The following is a 19,786-nucleotide window of genomic DNA, read 5'->3' as shown; positions in this document are numbered from 1 at the left end:
ATGGGGAGGGAAGATTGTTTTCAAGCAACTCTCAGAGCCAGATAAATACTTTAGTGCGTATCTCTACAAGAGATGACTTTTAAAAAAGGCATCGTCATGATTGTTTCCAACACCATTAACAGCATTTTCTTTTTTTTTTTTTTTTTTTAAAGATTTTATTTATTTATTTGACAGAGATCACAAGTAGGCAGAGAGGCAGGCAGAGAGAGAGAGGAGGAAACAGGCTCCCTGCTGGGCAGAGAGCCCGATGCGGGACTCGATCCCAGGACCCTGAGATCATGACCTGAGCCGAAGGCAGCGGCTTAACCCACTGAGCCACCCAGGCGCCCTAACAGCATTTTCTTAACCCAGTACCCAGTACCTGGTTCATGCTCTGTGCCCTCTTTCTCAAAGATGTTGAACACTCATTCTGTTCCCATCAGGACCCATTAAGGTCCTATTAAGTCTCTCTTCATCTGTAATAACCACCCGGCTGCCTTTATTAAATGCTAGTTACTTATAGAAGAAAGTCGGTCATTTGTCCTGTGGAATTTTCCACATCTTGGATGTGGCTGATGACGCATCTCTCAAGCGTCATTTAATGAGTTTCTCTGTCCCTGTAAATCAGTGCTCGGGTCTTGAAGTTTGTGAATCTTGTCAAATCCTTGACAAGACTACTTCGACATGCTGCCATGTCACCGCATGCCGTCTACTACGTGGCATCGAAAAGAGTGTAATGTCAGGTTATCCTGCTTTCAGTGACATGAACTCCTCGGTGCACGGGGGAACCAACGTCAGCCTTATAAAGTCCCTGGCAGGCCTTGACTGAGTAGTTCACAAGCCATGGACCGTCAAAGCCCTACCTAGGTCCATGTTATTTCCTTACTAGTTGCAAATGTGGTTTCCTGATTCCCTCCATCCTCGTTCACATTATTAGCTATCATTCTATAACATACGAGTCTCATCCACCATCTGAAATACAGAGCATTTTCCTACAGGAAAGGCAAAATGCTCTGCTGCGTCCTTTTTTTTTTTTTTTTTTTTTTAAATCCCCCAAGTCTGTTATCAGAGTCATGATGGCGCCATTGTGAGCTCCCAAGGTTTCAGTGAAGTTGTTTTTGTTTTGAGGAACACGATGACCACATGGTTTTTGAAACTGCTCGGACATATTTCAATCCACTGCAGTGATCACCTTTTAATGGTCCCAGGTATCTTGACTTTGGCAGGGCAAACCCCCTCAGGGTCCTTGCTTTTAGGCAGAGCAAGAAATTGCAGCTCACTGTGTACATTTCTGCCCCAGGCCTGGAGTGAGCCATTTCCCCCAAGCTGTCCTGGGTCCTTTCAGTGGGAAACATACTTAGAAATCATAATCTGGGATAAGGAATGTTTTAGAGGTTCCTCCTGTGCATCATGGTCTGGGGTCAGGGAGCTGGGTCAAGAGGCTTGTACGTGGTTCAAGTAAGTGATAACAGGGGCTTGACCTTGATCTTAAGTAAAGCACTTGGCACCATGCCTGGTGCGTCATGGAGAGCGCGATAAATATTAGAACACTCTCTGTTTGTGTTCTTTATATCAGTTTGTGTAAACCTCACCAAAAACTCTCTGAGGAAGGCAGTCTTACCATCCCCACTGAATACGTGAGGAAATCAAGGCACAGAGAGGTGAGGAAATTTGCTGAAGGTCACACAGGAAATAAAGAGCAGAAACAGAACTTGGAGCTAGGCACTCTGGATTCCATACTCCAACCAATACACTGTGTCTTAATTTCAAACCCGGGAATGACCTAGATTGGTTTCCGGCAGAAAATGTGACCTACCAGCCGGGCTGGCCTGCTTACGCTTGTTAAATTGGGATTCCAGCTAGGGTCTCCAGGGCCATGTTTTAGACCCTCTCCCTGCCCCCAGGGATTTCTGCAGCCGTGCCCTTTAGCAGGTGCAAATGTGCCCTCTATCCACACAATTTACCAGCTCTTCCAGCTCTTTACTTAGTCTTTACCAGAGCCTTTGTGAGGTTGGCTTCAATCACAACTGAAGAGCTGAGGTCTAGACATTCAAATCCAGAACTGTCACTGCAGAGTTTCCTGGCTGCTGGCGGTGCCAAGGCTCCAACCCGATTCTGTCTCTAGAGCCATTTTTGCTTTTTGTTCTGGAAGGGACAGGACAGAGGAGAGGTTGCTCCTTTTTAGAGAGACAAATCACCCATGGGACTCTGATGATTCCTCCCAACATTAGCGACCAGATTGCCAAAGCTGGCGGGAAATGCTGGCACAGCTTTGAAGGAGAGCAACTGTCCCCAGAAGGTCAGGTTGACTCAGGTTGGGAGTCACATCACCTCTTTTCAGGTTGGATGGTGCACTGGCCCTGCCCCGGGACTAGGCTTGGGAGAGGCCCTCAGCCAGCAGAGCCAGGGGGTTTTGGTGGAAGGGATAACCCCCCACATCTCAGCTCAGCATCAGGGAGAAGTCTTGCTTGGCAAAGTCCCTTGGTCTCTAAGGCAGGGGCTGCTCAGCACAACCCCAGGTAGGAATGTTAATGAGAAAAAGAACTACGGTAATCGTAGAAACTCCTGATGGCATGCCTCATTTATTCCAAGCTAAGCAGTCTATGTACGTGAGTTCATTGACTTGCCCTTCGGGGTGCTGAGGTTGGTCCTGTTACTATCCCCATTTTACAGATGGAACTACTGAGCTCGGGGTTAACTGCTCTGCCTTTGGTCACACTGAGGGTGGTGGAGCTGATTTTCCAGGCAGTCAGAGTGCAGAGTCTGTTGACTCTCGCACTGTAGCTCACCATCACTCCGGGAAGGAGCTATAAATCCCTTCCACCTCCCGTGACCCTGCAGGGTCATTTGTCCCTGTCTGCTGCCCCCACCCCCACCCCTTTCTCAGCACCAGGCAGGCTGTTTGGTTCCTGGAAAGCGCCAGAGTTCTTGGCTCCTGCTTCTAGTGTTCATGCCTCCTGTACCATAGCCCACCAGCACTCTTCCTCCACTTTCCTGCACATCCAACCATCAACTTTGGCAGTTTCTACAAGGATGGCTCAGGTGGGCCTCAGGTGGCCTCTCAACATTTCTCCACAAGGCAGGCACCCGGCTGAAACCGTTTGGGCTAGGTTTGCCTGGGCCTGCAGATCAGCCCCATCAAATTTTGGGCTTGGCTCACCAGGCGCTCATTGAGCACCTACAGTGAGCCTGGGAAAACTGAAATTCACTAGCTTTTCATAAATGCGTTTTCCTCCCAGAAGCTGTCTGCTGATGCTACACACCTGCTCAACTCACATCAGACAGTTTGGGATTCAGTACCAAAGCACAGACATGTAGATGATCTAGACCTGTTCTCATGGTCCTTGGGCTTCTCCGGAGCCCCAGATATTCTGACAAATGACTAGTTTGAGAACTATCGAGCCTCCCTGGTTCTCATTTCCAGACTTTGGATTCCACCTGTCAAAGAAGGTAGCCCATTAATCAATCGAATCAACAGCCTGCTCCCTGCCCCCTCTTACAAATGGAGACTTTGGAGTCCGGCAGAGCAGGGCTGAATTCTGTGTACTTCCAGGCTGTGTGACTTTGGGTGAGTCACTCCCCTTTTCTGGGCATTGGGTTTTCATGCGCAGTCTGTGGAGCGCGATGAGAGCACTACTTCCCCGGCAGCACTTTCTTGAGGAGTAAAGGAGGACCTGCACACAGGAGAGTCCCTGCGATGGAAGGCGTCACTGTGTCATCAGCACGAGGAGCTTTATCATCTGTGATTACGGAGTTAGGGACAGTGTGGTGTGTGTGTGAAGTGAGGGGTGAAATTCTCTTGCTCTCCCTGGCACTTTCCTTTTCGGGCGAGGAACCATGACATCTCACACGCCCAGTGCCCTCAGCTCAATCTCAAGGGAAGGCGAGATTCTTAAATCAGTCCCTTCCTGCCCTCTCATCTGCACTGTCACGTATCATCTTCAGATCCAAAAAATATATATATTAAAGAGAACAACAAGTATCTTTCACAGTAGAACACTTTGCTAATTGCTGCTCCCGGTTAAGTAACTTTGGAAGTGCCCCATCTTTGTCCAGTGGTGTTATTAATTCACCATCTGGCATGATACCAAGGGCAACCTCTGCTTGTGATGTCTTCCCCTCCTTAGTAACCTGGCAAACTCCTATTCATCCCTCAGAGGCCCAGAGCAGATGTCACTCTTCATTCTCCCTAATGCCTGTCTCCACCCTTGGAAGGATTGGCCTCTTCCTGATTCTGGGAGTCTAGTGGCTAGATCTTGGTTCGAAAGACTTGTTCTTGGTCTGAGCAGGACTCTCCTGTCTCCCACAAAGACCTTCTTAGGAGAAGAACACCAAAACCCAGAGAAGTGGTTGTGCTATTTATTTCTTGGTTGCATTTTAGCCCCACAGCAAGTGGACCCAGGGATTTAGGAACCTGGTCACAGCTCTGAGAAACCTAGCAGTACTGACAGTCACTTTCCAGATCTGCTAACTTGGGAGCCATCTCAGGGCTTATGGAGGGAAATCCTGCCCAGAGAGCAAGAGCACATGAGGGTTAGGAGTGTGGCCTTCCTGATTGAGGCCACCTGGGTCCTAAAAGTCTGAATGTGGGGAGGGACTGAGCTTCCAGAGGGGTGGAAAAGCATGCAAGGAAAAGCTGATGGGAGGATGTGTGTAAAGCTTGTAGCACAAGGGCTGTGTTGGGTTGCACATTTACCAGCTGCTAGTGACAGAAAAACACTCCCAGTGAATTACTAGGCATCACTTCTGATCCCCTGTGGCATTCTCTAGCACTGCCTTCCTTTCTTTAACCCCCATGTCAGCATTAAAAACCACCCCCCCTCGAAAAACAAGAGCAGCAGCAACAGAATCACGCAGCGTCCCCGGGAATGTCCCCGTTGGATGAGGGACTAGAGAAGAAGTTAATCCAGTCTAGCCCAGGCTGTGGATGCCCCAGAGATTTCCACCCTTCAGGAAGTCACCTGCCCTGCGGTGACAGCTTTAGGCTGGGGGCTGGAGAAGCTGAGGAGTCCTAGGGCTGTCCCCTGGGGTCTGCCTGTCCTACTTGGGCCTGATTCTCAGGTACTCAGGGAGTGGCCAGGACACCTGACCGGTGGCGCATGGCACCTGTCACCCAAATGTGAGTCCGCGGTGTACAATTGTGCAGGCAGATGCTGGGCAGAAACCACGCTGCCTGCCTCGGTCACCTGCCTCGTCCTTTGCATTTCGCCACCCAAGAAGGGGAAGGCCATGTTCAGTGACTATGTGGGTCTTGGCTCCTCCTTCTCCTAATCCTCTGATGTGGGTGGGCCTTTATCCTTCTGCTGCTTTTTTCTAGACGAGGAACCTCAGGCACACAGCGGGAACACAATGTGTCTGAGATGACAGTCTGTGGGGTGGTGGGGCTTCACAGTGGTGACTCAGCCTACCCTGAACTTCTCCAGGCACTGTATCCCATGTCCCCTTGGATTCCTGGCTAGGGATGTCTTTCCGCTATGTGGCAGGTGGCCACCTGAAGTTCCCAGAGGGTACTGCCCAAGGCTTAGCCCACTGGTAGGGGACAGAGCCGAGATGTGAACCTGGGTCACCTCCCAGGGCACCAGAGAGAGATGCTCAAGGACAGTAGATTTTTGCCATGAATGGTGCCTTGGTGTAGAAAGAGCACCGGCCTGGAGCTGGGACCTTAGTGCTGGTCATGGCTATGTCCCTCATTTCACATGGGACCTCTGGCCTCTGCTCATTTAAAAATAAGAATGTGGGACACCTGGGTGGCTCAGTCATTAAACATCTGCGTTTGGCTCAGGTCATTGATCTCAGCGTCCTGGGATGGAGCCCCACATCGGGCTCCTTGCTCATCGGGGTGTCTGCTTCTCCCTCTCCCACTCCCCCTGCTTGTGTTCCCTCTCTTGCAGATATCTCTTACAGATAAATAAAGTCTGTAAAAAAAATTTTTTTTTAAATAAGGACACTGACCTCACTGATCCCCAAGTGTTCCCTCCTAGGGTGCAGATTGGAGCAGGTGGATTTTTTTGGAAACTCGGTGACCTGTGACCCCTGGTTCCTAGAGGCCCGAGTGCAGGTTACTGTATCCATCAGACTCTTTGCTGGGGTTTGGCCAAATGAGGCATGATGGAAAGAGAAGCAGAGTATCAGGGCGGCTTGGAAGGCTCATGTGGCTAGCTCCCATCAACTTCGTTATTTCTAAATTAGCAAAAGGACCTTGGGCCATCCCCTTGGCAGCTGGAGGGCTCTTGGCTACCCACCCACCCTTCGCCCTGAAACTCTGCTTCTCTTTCCATCATGCCTCACTTGGCCAAACCCCAGCAAAGAGTCTGATGGATAAACACATAGAAACAGAAGGCACTTGTAATTAGGGGAGCATTAGGGGAGCACACTCTAGAGACAGATTTGGGCAAGAGGGTGATTATATAATCAGTGAAATAGGCCTAAGTACAGGAATGTGGCAAGTTAGAGGGAGGTGGCCCGAGGGGCTGGCCCTTAAGTTGCTGAGCCGAGATCAGGGGATCTGAGATCAGGGGAGGGCTGAGCAAGGACCTTCACAAATAGCTTATATTTGCGGGTGATGAATAAGAACGTGGCTGACTTGGGTAAAAATTCACCCCTGTTGGAGCACTGGCCTGTCCAGACTCCTCCCCCCATGGCCTGATGCATGACACCAGCCTCCTCCTGAAAGATGACACCCTGGGCCCCTAGTCACCCTGTAGGCGCCTCTCAGACCCACACGACCTTGGAGCTGGTGGAAGTGGCCACAGCGATGGTAAGTATTAGCACACAACTGTGAGTTCATCTTGGTGGGAGGAAAAATCCGATTGTGACATGGGACTGCTGGTTGAACGCTGACATTCTACCCTGCCTGGGAACCTTGCAAACCTGGCCAGGTCTGGGTGTGTTGGGGTGGGGAGCAGGTGGAAAGCAAATTATGACCCCCAACTCCAAGTCCCCCCCCCCCCACCAGCCCCCTCCAGTGTTCATTTGGTCTCTGTGCTGTACTTGTTGGTACCGAGTGGTTTCTTGCATTCACTATGACTGGAGCCACAATTGCTCTGACACCTGGCAGCTACCACTTGGGTTTGGTTGGCAAGAAACAAAAATAGCTTTGGCTGAGCTCATTTTTCAGGTCAGGTGGATTATTTCAGCAAAGAGCAACAGCTTGGCATGGCATGGTCTGGAGAGCTTCACTGGGCGGACTTCTCTAGCCTTTTTACTGCTCATGGGATCTAGCTGCCTGCACAGTGCTCCTCCTGGATCACTGTGCATGTCTGGCATTGTTAATTGACAAGTCGCTCCACTGCTCCGTCTTCCAGGGACACAGCCAGGTGTCTGGTTTTATGTTCATATCCATGTGCTCGTTGTAACACTGTCCCTTTTATGAAATTTTTTTTTTTTTTTTTTAAAGATTTTATTTATTTATTTGACAGAGAGAGATCACAAGTAGGCAGAAAGGCAGGCAGAGAGAGAGAGAGGAGGAAGCAGGCTCCCTGCTGAGCAGAGAGCCCAATGCGGGACTTGATCCCAGGACCCTGAGATCATGACCTGAGCCGAAGGCAGCGGCTTAACCCACTGAGCCACCCAGGTGCCCCCCTTTTATGAAATTTATTCATATCCACTTTTGGTGGGAGGGGGACAGAGCAAAGGTATGGGTGTCAGGGCTGGATCTGAACAGCATCAAGGTGCCTAGCTTCTCTGAGGCACAGTTTACTGAGCTGTGAAATGGAAGTTAAATAATGACAATAGCTCTAATATCCATCACAGCTATTTTGAAGATTGGAGGCTGGCAGGCTTTCTACACTCGTGAACTGTACATATGTGTAAATGCTGTGTTTCTAGGTTATCCCAGGAGCAAATAAATGCAGGTAAATGGGGCAAGAGTGAGTATCCCCATTTTTACAGATGGGAAAACTGAGACCCAGAGTTTGGAAGCTTTCTCAACCAGTTCCCCCTTTTGTTTCCGTGTACTCACTGGGGGAAAGTTCTAGTATGGTGGCCTTTGGGTCCCATGTCATTACTCTGCAAAAAAAAAAAAAAAAAGATACGTGGATTTTTCTCTGCAGGTAACCTCTGCAAGGTCGGTGTGGGGTATTAGATCCATGGCCCCTTTCAGAATAACTGCAGATCTTAAAAGGATTTTCTGGGTGCGAGAGGGGGCCCGAACTGGAGAGAATTGCTGGTTGCTCCATTCATCAGAGGTTCCAGTGTACTGACCTTGCCTGTACCTGCCCCCACAAGCCTGCTCACCTGCCCTCCTCTCATCCTGCTCCCTGTGTCACTCATCACACGGCCTGCCTGGCATCTGCAATGCCCTGTAGCCATTCACCTAGCCAGCGGGGATTTCCTGAGCAAATACCCAAGGAGTTCTTGTGATGCAACCCTTGCCTAGTTTGGTCAGTTTCCCAATGAGGGTCAAAGTAAAGAATGCCTTCTCGGGGTTCCCAGATCCCAAACCACTGCAGCCTGGTTTGCCTCGATGCAGCTCTTCTGTCTTCCAGGGGGTGACTCAAGTGCTTTTCTCTTTTTTCTAGGGCAAGAAGATGCTAGCATTTCAAATTTATGCAAAATGCCAGCTTGCCTTCACCTATCAGGTGGAGCTCAGTGTGTGTACACCCGGATTTATTATTCCTTCAGTACACGCTTTTGGGGTACCTCCCACGTACCCCACACCAAGCTGGGCCCGAGGATCCTGAAATGAATGACAATTGGTCCGTGTCTTTGGGGGCCTCCAGATGGGCCAGGGGAGACCAGCGAACGCTGTGTTTCTCCCCTGTGTTGTCTTTGTTGCCACAGTGGAGGGCCGTGGGCGTGGATTCCTCTACCCCATCACACTCTCCCACCCAGGAAGGATGCAGCCCTTCAACCTGCTGGGCTGCCAAGGGTGCCAGAGACCTTTGCGACATTTTTGGCAATGCCATCTGCCAATGATTAGTTTCCAAATCTTCCTCAGGGGGCATGTGTGAGCCAGCAGTTTCAGGATGCTGACCTTTCTCACTTTTTCAAACTTTTTGCAAACTTGCTCTGTGCCAGGGATGAGTTTCCTGGAAAGACTTCATGTGTCTCCCAGGAGGATTTTACCATTTGGAAATAGAAGGGCGGGAGGAGATCTGGAGGTTCAGACCAGTAGTGGTCTCCCAAGGGCAGTTTTGTCCTCAGAGACGTTTGGCAAGGTCTGGAGACATTTTTGGTTGTCACAACGGAGGGGAAGGGTGCTCCTGGCGGCACCTTTGCTGGGTAGAGGCCAGGGGTGCTACTGAGCACCCTACGAGGCACAGCATTGTCCCCGCACCGCGAATGCCCCAGCCCCTGAAGCCCATGGGGCTGTGGCTGGGGCACCTTGGGGAGAGCGCCAGGCGAGGGCATCCGACAGTTGGGTGCTGCTGGGCACATGCTTCCGTCCATCTGTACTTGTTTCCCCCCTGGTTTCAGTTGTTTGGGGCGCTGCCTCTGGGAGTGAAAGTATTGGGTCATAGAGCAGTTCTATGTCCCACATCTTGAGGAACCACCGACCATTTTCCACAGCAGCTGCATCGTTTTACGTTCCCACCAGCTGCGTGCAGGGGTCTGGTTTCTCCCTGTCCTCGAAGGCCACTTGCTGGTTTCTTCCCTCCCTTCCCCTCTTTCTCTCTCTCCCCTCCCTCCCTCTTCTCTCCTCCCCTCTTTCCCTCCCTTATTCCCTCCCTCCCTCCCCCTGTCTTTTCCTTCTTTCCCTCTCTCCTCTCTTCTCTCCCTCTCTCCTTTCCTTCCTTTCCTCCCTCTCCCCCTCTCCCTCCCTCCCTTCTTTCCTTCCCTGCTTTCTCTCTCCCCCTCTCTCCTCTCCCCTCCCACAAGCAGTCCTTGTGGGTGTGAAGGGATACAGCGCAGTTCTGATTTGCATTTATGTTATGACAAAGATACATCTTTCCATGAACTAGTGGCCATTTGTATATCTTTGGAGAAATGTCTGTTCAAGTCCTTTCCTCGTTTTAATTTCAGGTTGTCTTTTTGTTGTTGAGTTGTAAGTCTTATGTATGTATTCTGTATATTAAATCATTACCAAGTATGTGTTTCACAGATTTTTTTTTTCCCATTCTGTAAGCTGTCTTTTCACTTTCTTGAGAGAGCCCTTTGATGCACACAAGTGTTTAATTTGAGTGAGGCCCTCTTTATCTATTTTTTCTTTCTGCTTAAGCTTCTGGTGTCACATCTGAGAATCCATTGCCAACTGCATGGTCACGACAATTTACTCCTATGTTTTCTTTTAAAACTTTTTGTGGTTTTTAGTTCTTATATATAGGTCGTTGACTCATCTTTTTAAAAAAGGAATTATTTATTTTAGAGAGAGAGAGCAGGAGAGGCAGAGCGAGAGGGAGAGAGAATCCCAGACAGACCCTATGCTAAGCACAGGGATGATGAGGGATGAGGGCGTGTGGGTGGTGGGCTCAGTCTCATGCCCCTGAGATCATGTCCTGAGCCCACATCAAGAGTCAGACGCTTGTGCTCGCTTCGGCAGCACATATACTAAAATTGGAACGATACAGAGAAGATTAGCATGGCCCCTGCGCAAGGATGACACGCAAATTCGTGAAGCGTTCCATATTTTAAAAAAAAAAAAAAAAAAGAGTCAGACGCTTAACCACCTGAATCACTCATGTTCTCTAGTTTTTCACTCATTTTGAGTTAATTTTTGGGTATATATGAGTTAGGAGTTCAACCTCATTCTTTCGCTTGTGGAAATCAGTTGTCCCAGAACCATGTGTTGGAGAGACTATTCTTTCCCCTTTGATTTTTTTTTTTATTTGTTTATTTTCTTTAGTAATTTCTATACTCAATGTGAGGCTTGAACTCACAACCCCGAGATGGAGAGTTGCACGCTCTTCTGACCCCCCCCCAACGGTCTTGATATTGTCATAGAAAATCTATTGACCATAGATTTATGGGTTTGTTTTGGGACTCTTCATTCTGTTCCATTGGTCTAGATGTCTGTCTTTATGCCAGTACCACACTATTTTCATTGTAGTTTCACAATATATTTTGAAATTGGGAAGTGTGAGTCCTCCAACTTTGTTCTTTTTAAAGATTGTTTTGGCTATTTGAGTTCCCTTGCAGTTCTGTATCTGTATATTGCTTCAGGGCATAGGGCCACCTTACCAACAGAAAGTCTTCCAGCTCACCAGCTCAGGATGGCTTGCATTTATTTAGGTCTTCCTTAATTTCTTTCAGCAATGTTTTGTCTACCAGCATTGCACAGGTCTTTCACCTCCTTGGTTAAATTTAATCCTAAATATTTTGTTTATTTGGATGCTATTGTAAATGGAATTGTTTTCTTTTTTCTTTTCTTTTTTTTTTTTAAGATTTTATTTGAGAGAGAGAGAGAGAGAGAACATAAGCACACCAACAGGGGTAGTGGCAAAGGGAGAGGGAGAGGGAGAAGCAGGCTCCCCACTAAGCAGGGAGCGCAATGGGGGGGCTCGATCCCAGGACCTTGAGATCATGACCTGAGCTGAAGGCAGACGCTTAACCTACTGAGCCACCCAGGTATCCCTGGAATTGCTTTCTTTCTTTTTTCTTTTTTTAAAGATTTTTATTTATTTATTTCACAGAGAGAGATCACAAGTAGGCAGAGAGGCAGGCAGAGAGAGAGGGTGAAGCAGGCTCCCTGCTGAGCAGAGAACCCGTGTGGGGCTTGATCCCAGGACCCTAGGGTCATGACCTGAGCCGAAAGCAGAGGCTTTAACCCACTGAGCCACCTAGGCGCCCCTGGAATTGCTTTCTTAATTTCCTTTTAAGATTGTTCATCGTTGGTGCACAGAGGTACAACTAATTGATCTTGTATCCTACAATTTTGCTTAACTTGTTTATTACTCTTATTAAGGTTTTTTGTATGTGTGGGTTCTTTAGGATTTTCTATACACAGGTCTCTCTTGGTTTTTGAAAGTTCACGTTAGACCATTTTCCTTCTGCAAAAGACCTATATTAGATCTATACTAGTACCTATTTTCACTAACTGGAAGAAACCCAAGGAGGGGTTTTGCTTTTAGGAGAAAAGGTGAAAAGTGAAAATAGCATTCAGCGTTTGTTTTGCAGAGAGCTGTTAGAGAGGCAGCTGTACCCTGAGCAGCGGCAGTGGTACTGCCAAGCTCCTTTGGTAAGAACTATGCTCAGCACCTCAGCATCAAAACCACCATAGCTTTGAACTATGTCTGTGAGCATCTGAGCTTTGTCTTGATTTATTTTGTGTATCCATTAGCAAGATGTGTCCTAAGCTACCCAGAAAAGCCTAAGAGAAGTTATTTCCTGGGTCTAGGAATGCTCAAAAATGTGTCCATATAAATTAATGGTAATTGCTTCTTTGCTTTATGCCATTTCAACTTAAAAAAAGGTTTTGTAAGAACTTCTCTACTTTTGGATAGCAGGAATCCTGTATAGGATCATGCTGTCTATGATTAGAGATGATTTTATCTCTTCGTTTCCAATTTGGATGGCTTTTATTTCTTTTTCTTGTCTAATTGCTTTGGTTAGGACCTTCAGTACAATGTTGAATAGCAGTGGTGAAAGTGAGCATCCTTGTCTTGTTCCTGATCTTAGGGGGAAAGCTTCCAGTTTTTCAACCCTGCGTATGTATCAGCTGTAGGTTTTTTCATCATTATGCATTATTACACTGAAGTTCCCTTCTTTTCTTATTTTTCTGTTTTTTATCAAGAAAAGGGTGTTGTATTTTGCCAAATGCTTTTTTTGGTGTTAATGAAGTGATCATGTGGTTTTCCTCTTTGTTCAATGAATGTTCAATGAACATTGATGGATGCTGAACCACCCTTGACTGACTTTTCTTTAAAAAGAAACTTGATGGCCTTAAAAGAAAAAAAACCCTCCTGGTCCTAGGTATAACTGGAAAATACCCTTGACAACATTTTGGAAATTCTGTTGTGCAAAGTCTGCAGGAATTATTCAGATCACATGGTTCTAGGAAAACTTGAGAACTTTTCCACTTCCCTTATGAATATGATGTTGAGGGACGCCTGGGTGGCTCAATGGGTTAAGCCTCTGCCTTCGGCTCAGATCATGATCTCAGGGTCCTGGGATCAAGCCCCGCATTGGGCTCTCTGCTCAGCAGGGAGCCTGTTCCTCCTCTCTCTCTCTCTGCCTGCCTCTCTGCCTACTTGTGATATCTCTCTATCAAATAAATAAATAAAATCTTTAAAAAAAATAAAAAATAAATTGATTTGAGAGGGAGAGAGAGAACATGCACAGGAGCAGGGGGAGAAACAGGGAGAAGGAGTAGCAGATTCCCCACTGATCAGGGAGCCTGACATGGGGCTCCATCCTAGGATCCCAGGATCATGACCTAAGACGAAGGCAGCTGCTTAACCAACTGAGCCACCCAGATACCCCTCCATTTCTTTCTTCTTCTTTTTTTTTTTTTTTTTACAACTTAATAATCACCTTTTGTTTCTCCTTTTTTTCCCTCTATTTTTGTTTTGTTTCTCCTTTTGTTTCTCCATTTTTGTTTCTCCGTTTTTCAGTTAATGGGCATTTGAACTGTTTCTCCTTTTTGGGTGTTATGAGTCTGTAACAAGAGCCCTTTAAGAGGTGTGATCTGTTTTTCTCTTCCATGCATGTTTCTGATTCATGGTGAGCATGTGTTCATGTACCTAAATTAGAGATGAGAGGCTGACATCCGAGGAGTTCAGGAGTGTGCCCAGAACCACAGAGCACATTGTGGGCAGAGCCGTTTTGCCCACTGCCTTTGGCCTCTGACCCTCTCAGCTGAATGCACAGAACCAGCTGCTTCTTGCCCCATGAGCCCCTGGAAGATGGAAATAACTCAATTTTGTAGACTCTGAAATGTCTTTTCCTTTTTCCTTGCAGGTTTTCTGAATGATATTGCTTCTTTTTCTATCTTGTTTGATTTTCTCCTGCTTGACCTTGTCCTGGTTAAAAATCTGGGGGAAAATGACAGACTCTATGCCAGTCACCAAGAGTAAATCAGAAGGGAGCTGTATCCCAAGCCAGGAGCCCTTTCCAGCATCATACAGCTCAGGGGAGCCACCGCAGAAAAACAGTGACTGCAGCCCTCTGCCAGAGACTCCTAACCAGGCCAAGCCAGCCTCCCACAAAGATCCTAAAGATGCCTGTCGGCCGAGAACTTCCAGGCCACCCCCACACCAGAATCCCCCAGGAAACCCCCATACCTCGGATAACACCCCTGCAGCACTCCAAGCCAATGGGATGGGGACCGAAGGCCTGAAGACCCTGGATACCAGTGGCCTGCCATCTTCAGCCAAGCCCCAGGGCCAGCGAGCCAGACCCTTCTCCAAAGAAGACGAGAAGCAAGAGCACATCAAGAGGCAGCTGATGACCAACTTCATCCTGGGCTCCTTTGATGACAACTCCTCTGATGAGGACCCTGGCGCTGGCTTGTTCCGAGAGTCTTCCCGGAAGGGCAGCCGGGCCAGCCTGGGGACCATGTCCCTGGAGGCCGCTTCGACTGTAGGCGAATCCGAGAACCCCATTCCCACTATGAGGTAACGTGCCCTGGGTCCTCATGAGGGGGGAGTGCAGAGTTAGGGTGAGGGCTGCCCTTCCCCGCTCAGTCAAGCTGTCCGCTCATGCCCACGTGTCGAGGGTAGTTATGGGAAATGTGGGAAATAGAAGTCTTGCCTTTTTCCTTCCTTCCTTTCAAAATTATTTATTGAGCATCTTACCGCATCTACAGGGCCCTATGCCGGGAGACTGTCCTTTTAGAAGGACTTGGCCTGGTCGGGGAAGACGGCCTTGTATGTGATTCATTAGAATTTAAACTGAGTGAGCTAGGGCTGGTAAGAGCCACACAGGACAGTGAGGGCCTGGAGGGAGGGCCAGTTTCCCTGCCTTCTAATGAGACAGTCATGTATTTGTTCACTGGTTCTTTCAATGGGTAACTAACAACTGAAATCCATGCCTTCCCCTAGGGGTGCCTTCAGAGCAGAAACTCAGGTATGTTTGCTGGAAACCAGTGCCCATAGGTCCCTGCTGGTGGGAGTGTGTCCTAGGTGTGCAGTTTTTGGCTTTTTTTGTTTGTTTTTGTGGTTGTGTTCAAGCTTTGCCACCTCCCTTCCCCGATTACAAACAGAATACAGTAGTTCCAGGTGGGAAACGCAGGGAACAGACTAGCAGGGAAAAGAGCCACCAACCATCACTCCGCAGGTCAGAGAGCTCTCTGCCCCCCTTCCAGGGTTTCTTCCCTCCTCCTGGTCTGTTCCCTCCTCTAGGGGTACAATCTCACTGGCTGTTCCTTTCAGCACCTCTTGTACTCTCTCTCCCAAATGTGAAAAGCTGGACGAGAGGTGGCTTCTTCCATTCAGGCACCCATGTTCCCAGGGAGCTTAAGTTGAGCCCTGGTGACTGGAAATAGAAGGTAGAGAAAAGAAAAAAGTCAAGTATTCCCCATCCTGATGATCTCCAGAGGGAAACTAGTTTGAGGTTCTGGAAGGGTTCAAGGAAGGGAAAGCTTCAGGGTCTGGTATAAAGTTCAACCTTGGCTCTGTCGCCCTCCACCCCCTACTGTGTGACCTTGGGCATGGCATTCCCTCTCCCTGCCTCAGCTCCTCATCTGGAAAATGCTCACAGGATTCAATGGGATAATGTTTGTGAAGTATGCACGGGGTTGGGTACACAGTAGGTACTTAATAAGCAGTAGATTCCCCTACAGCTCCCTTCCTTGGCTTGTTCTTTTTCCCCCACCCCCAGCACCCACTTCACCCATCACTTTCCCATTTATATCAATCATCCACTGATCCCTTAGAACAACAGTACAAGGCTGGTGGCAGTGGGTCCCTATTTTACAGATGATAAAACTGGGGCTCAAAGGTGAAGTGCCTTTCCAAAGATCACACAGCTGGGGAGGCGGCAGAGCCAAGCTTCCAGGCCAGGTTCTCCAGACTGCAGACGGGGTTCCACTGTGCCTCAGTGTGGTCACTCCGGTGATCGCCAGTATTTGCATTCCTCTGAACTGGTTCTTAACTTTCAACATGGCAATTTTGATAGGGATTAGGGAAAAGTAAGTGCAATGAATTCCTCCAAATTGACAAACATCCGAGATTATGTTAGACGTGGATGTACGACCCTGGGTTGCTGAGTGGTATCTAAGTAGGACAGGTGGGTTAGATACATTTATCACAACAGCCCCAGCAGGAAGCAAGATACGTTGCTACTTTTAAGGAGCATCCCAGCAGGGAGATGGGAAAAGTACAAATAAACAGGTTAACTGATGATCTCTCAGTGTGACCAATGCCAGGAGGAAGACAGGTTACAGGAGAAGGGGCCCTGAGGGGATCTATTTTAGAATGAGGTGGTCAGGTCAGTGGAGAGCTCTCAGAAGAGGCAACTTTCAGATTAGACTTGAGCAGGCCAACAGAACTTTCTGCCATGATGGAATGTTCTAGAACTGTGCTGTCCAGTATGGTAGCCTTTAGTCACCTGTGACTATGGAGATTGACCTGTGGCTAGTGTGACGGAAGAAGTGAACTTAAAAATTTAATTTTAATTACTTGAAATTTAAGTAGCATCATGGGTCTGCTGGCTATTACATCAGCACAGCTCACTGTCTTCCACCACCATTTTTAGGGGTCTTTGCTGGTTTGTGCTTAAACCTTTTCTGAGCTGGTGAATTTATGAAGGCAAAAGATCCCTAACTAAGTAAGGGCCTATATTTGCATGACAGCAAGCCAAAATATTAAATGAGTTTTCTGCCTTTGTATCTTCATTATGTAGAAACTTAGCACTATAGGTAGATCATTTATCATGCCTTATCCAAGGACTGGGGGGAAGGGGGGACAGGGAGATCTTGGTTTTTTATAAACTGTGGGGTGGTGGGAGATACAAAGGGCTGTAGGAGGGCACAAAGAAGACACTGAGCTGTGTGACCTCGGGTGGGACCCTTACCCTCTCTGAACCTCTACTTTCTCATCTCCAGCATGAGGAGGCTGGAGCAGCCCCCTGAAGTGTGACACAAATCTCATTGGGCCTACGGTTATTTTGCCCCAATCGATGTGCTTTTCAGAGTCTGGAATTGAGGATTTTGGCACCCAGGACAACTCAGGTAGTTCTGCTGGTGCCTCCCAAGATACTGGCATTTCTGTGAGGAATGTTGCAGGCTCCAGCAGGGTCCCCAAATGAGGGGCCTCTGATGAAGGAGACCAGCATGGGTTCGTTGTTCCTAATGACCTGGGATGAGAATCCCATGGGGCGGTATCTTCAGGGAATCAAGGCTTAGACCCTTGTCCTGGTGCTGTCTCTGGTGGTTGGTTGGATGAAAAAGTTGCTGTCATAACCTGTGTGTTCTTGCCTGTTGGAAGCAGTGATATCAGAACGAAGGTGAGGGTTCCATCATCCTCTTGTAGAGTTTTTGCCTCTGATGTTTTTGCATCTTTGGGACCCTCAGTAGCCTGGTGTTTGGCAGCCCCCACCTTGACCCTTTTGCTCATATCCATTGGTAGTGTCTTGGGTCAACTCTGAAGAAATGTTCAGTGGGGCCTCCCAATCCCCCACAAACCCTCTAGAGTGTTGCTTTGTGGAGAGCCACTGCTTGGCTCTTCTTCTTATACAGGATGGAAATGCCTCTTCCCTGGGGCCCACAGGTCAAAAGCCCAGGCCACTTTCAGACGTGGGCAGGTAACTTGCAATCATCTGGAGGATTGAGGACATGAAGCCTGACATAGAAGACCAATGTGATGATAAAGTATCCGTGTTAGAATCCCGAAAGCTCCCTGTATTATTATTTTTTTCTGATTAGCTGCTAAATAACCTGCACTCTTGGGCACATCCCCTAACTTTTGGAGGCTCAGTTTTTGCAATATGGTGGCTGGGAGTTTCAACTAGTTCTTGCAGCCCTTCCTTTGTCACAGACAAAGCTGAGACCTGGGCAGGCGGTGTTATTCCAGGGGTCTGCAGTCACGTGGAAGCCACAGCAAAGCAGTGGTAGAGGTATGTCTCTGGATTCTCCTGCTGTAGGCAGGTTCTGCAGAGCCACTTGGTCTCCGTGTCACCTCAAGGTCACCTTGTGGTCCGTGCTGCTTCCTGCCAGGCCATGAGCCAGGCAGCTGGATAGAAAAAGTGTCTGTTTACTTCTGTGGCTTGGAGGGAGCTCTTTTTGAATGATCTTCAACAGGGCCTTTGTCTTCCCCCTGTGCCCTCACGTTTCCAGAATACTCACACTTACATCCCCATTCTGGGCCTTTGTGTCTGCTGTTCCCTCTGAACTGAGATGCTCACTTTCTCTTCATGCCCTTAAACCTCCCCCTAGGGCCTGTGTCCAGGTGTGTGGCCTGTATGGTCAGCTCTGCTATCACCCTCTTGAAATTCTTAATAACTTTCGAACAAGGGCCTCCACATTTTCATTTTGCACTGGGGTCCACACATTCTGTAGCCCATCCTGCCTGCCCTTCAAAGTCACCTCCTCTGAAGGGCCTTCCCTGTCCTTTGCCATCTTTATTTTTTAAAATTTCTATTATTTTTTTAAAGATTTTATTTATTTGAGAGAGAGAATGAAAGAGTGGGCACATGAGTAGGGGGAGGGATAGAGGGAGAGGGAGAAGCAGACTCCCGACTAAGCTGGGAGCCCGACGCGGGGCTTGATCCCAGGACCCTGAGATCATGACCCAAGCCAAAGGCAGACACTCAACTGACTGAGCCACTCAGGTCCCCCCGTGCCATCTTTAAAGTATTCCCCACATGGCCCTGTTTCTTGATTGATTGCTCTGGTGTGTTTTCACAATACTTAATCACTCCTGGAGATTGTGTCTTAAATTTTCTTATGTATTGACTTGATTGTTACCTATCTCCTACACTAGCTGGCAAACTCTGTGAAAATGGGGACCATATGGGTCTCTGCTTTTCCCTACCTCCTAATCTAGTGTGGGTTCATGGTAGATACTGCATAAATAAATGCATGAAGCAGTGAGCAACCCAGGCTTGCCAAAGACACAATTCTGCATTCCTGGGGGGGTGCAAAACTTTACGAATGATCTAGGAATGAATGAACAGATGGATGTATGTATGTATGAACAAATGAATGAATGGATGAATGAACAAATGGATGCATCAATGGATGAATGAAGGAAGGAAGGAAAGAAGGAACAGGTAGATGAATGGGTGGATGGATGCACAAATGAATGGGTGCATGGAAGAATAGATGAATGGATATGGATGAATGCACAAATGAATAGATGGATGAATGAATGAGTGGATGGATGGATGGGTGGGTGAATGGATGGATGGATGGGTGGATGGACGGATGGATAGGCATTTTATTGTTGCTTTTTGGCAGCAGTAGCATTTTTGTTTTCATCAAACTCTTTCTGATTCAATCTTGTGATTTTGTAGACTAGTTTTGTGGTTAAACCCTAATTTTTCTTTAGCATTTTGTATGGTTATACAATCTCCCTATTCCCTTCCATCTTCCCAGCTGGTGAGGGCAGGCTGTATGGACCCGAAGACTTTGTATTGTCTGTCGAAGTAGGCTTCTCGCCTCTTCCCTTTTGGGTTTGTCTCAGGCCAGGGGTTGGGATCAGCTCTTCCTTAGACTTGGAGATAAATCTGGTGAGACCATTACATGTGTCAGAATAGTTGCTCACATATTGTGAAACGAAGGTTACAGGGTAATCCCACTTTGGTCAACAAGGGGCAATGTGATTGGTCTGGGTCAACAAGGGGCACAATGGGTCTAGGATAAGATACCAGTTCAGAGCCATCTCCTACTAGTTTGCTACTCTAATAGTTCTACCCTGTGGGGTGCATGTGTGAACTGAATGGAGTGGGACAGGTTTAGGACCAATCAACTGCAGTACTGAAATTTGAAGTT

The 19,786-nt window shown here is 47.9% G+C and overlaps 1 protein-coding gene and 1 non-coding gene across 3 annotated transcripts in view; both read left to right on the top strand.

Moving 5' to 3' along the window:
- Positions 1–19,786, top strand: part of ACACB (acetyl-CoA carboxylase beta) — a 121,077-nt gene that overhangs the window by 7,120 nt on the left and 94,171 nt on the right. For both annotated transcript variants that reach the window (XM_032310119.1, XM_032310123.1), the window contains exon 3: positions 13,816–14,471. In XM_032310119.1, coding sequence (XP_032166010.1) covers positions 13,825–14,471 — 647 coding nt within the window. In that variant the 5' untranslated portion in view covers positions 13,816–13,824. The remainder of the gene's footprint in view (positions 1–13,815; positions 14,472–19,786) is intronic.
- LOC116572514 lies at positions 10,444–10,550 on the top strand. Its single transcript, XR_004278375.1, has one exon. It is a non-coding gene; the product is annotated as a U6 spliceosomal RNA (small nuclear RNA).

This window comes from Mustela erminea, chromosome 13, assembly GCF_009829155.1.
Source record: "Mustela erminea isolate mMusErm1 chromosome 13, mMusErm1.Pri, whole genome shotgun sequence".
NCBI classification, from domain to species: Eukaryota; Metazoa; Chordata; class Mammalia; order Carnivora; family Mustelidae; genus Mustela; species Mustela erminea.
Note: the sequence above shows the minus strand (reverse complement) of the source record. Positions and strands in the feature narration are given on the sequence as shown.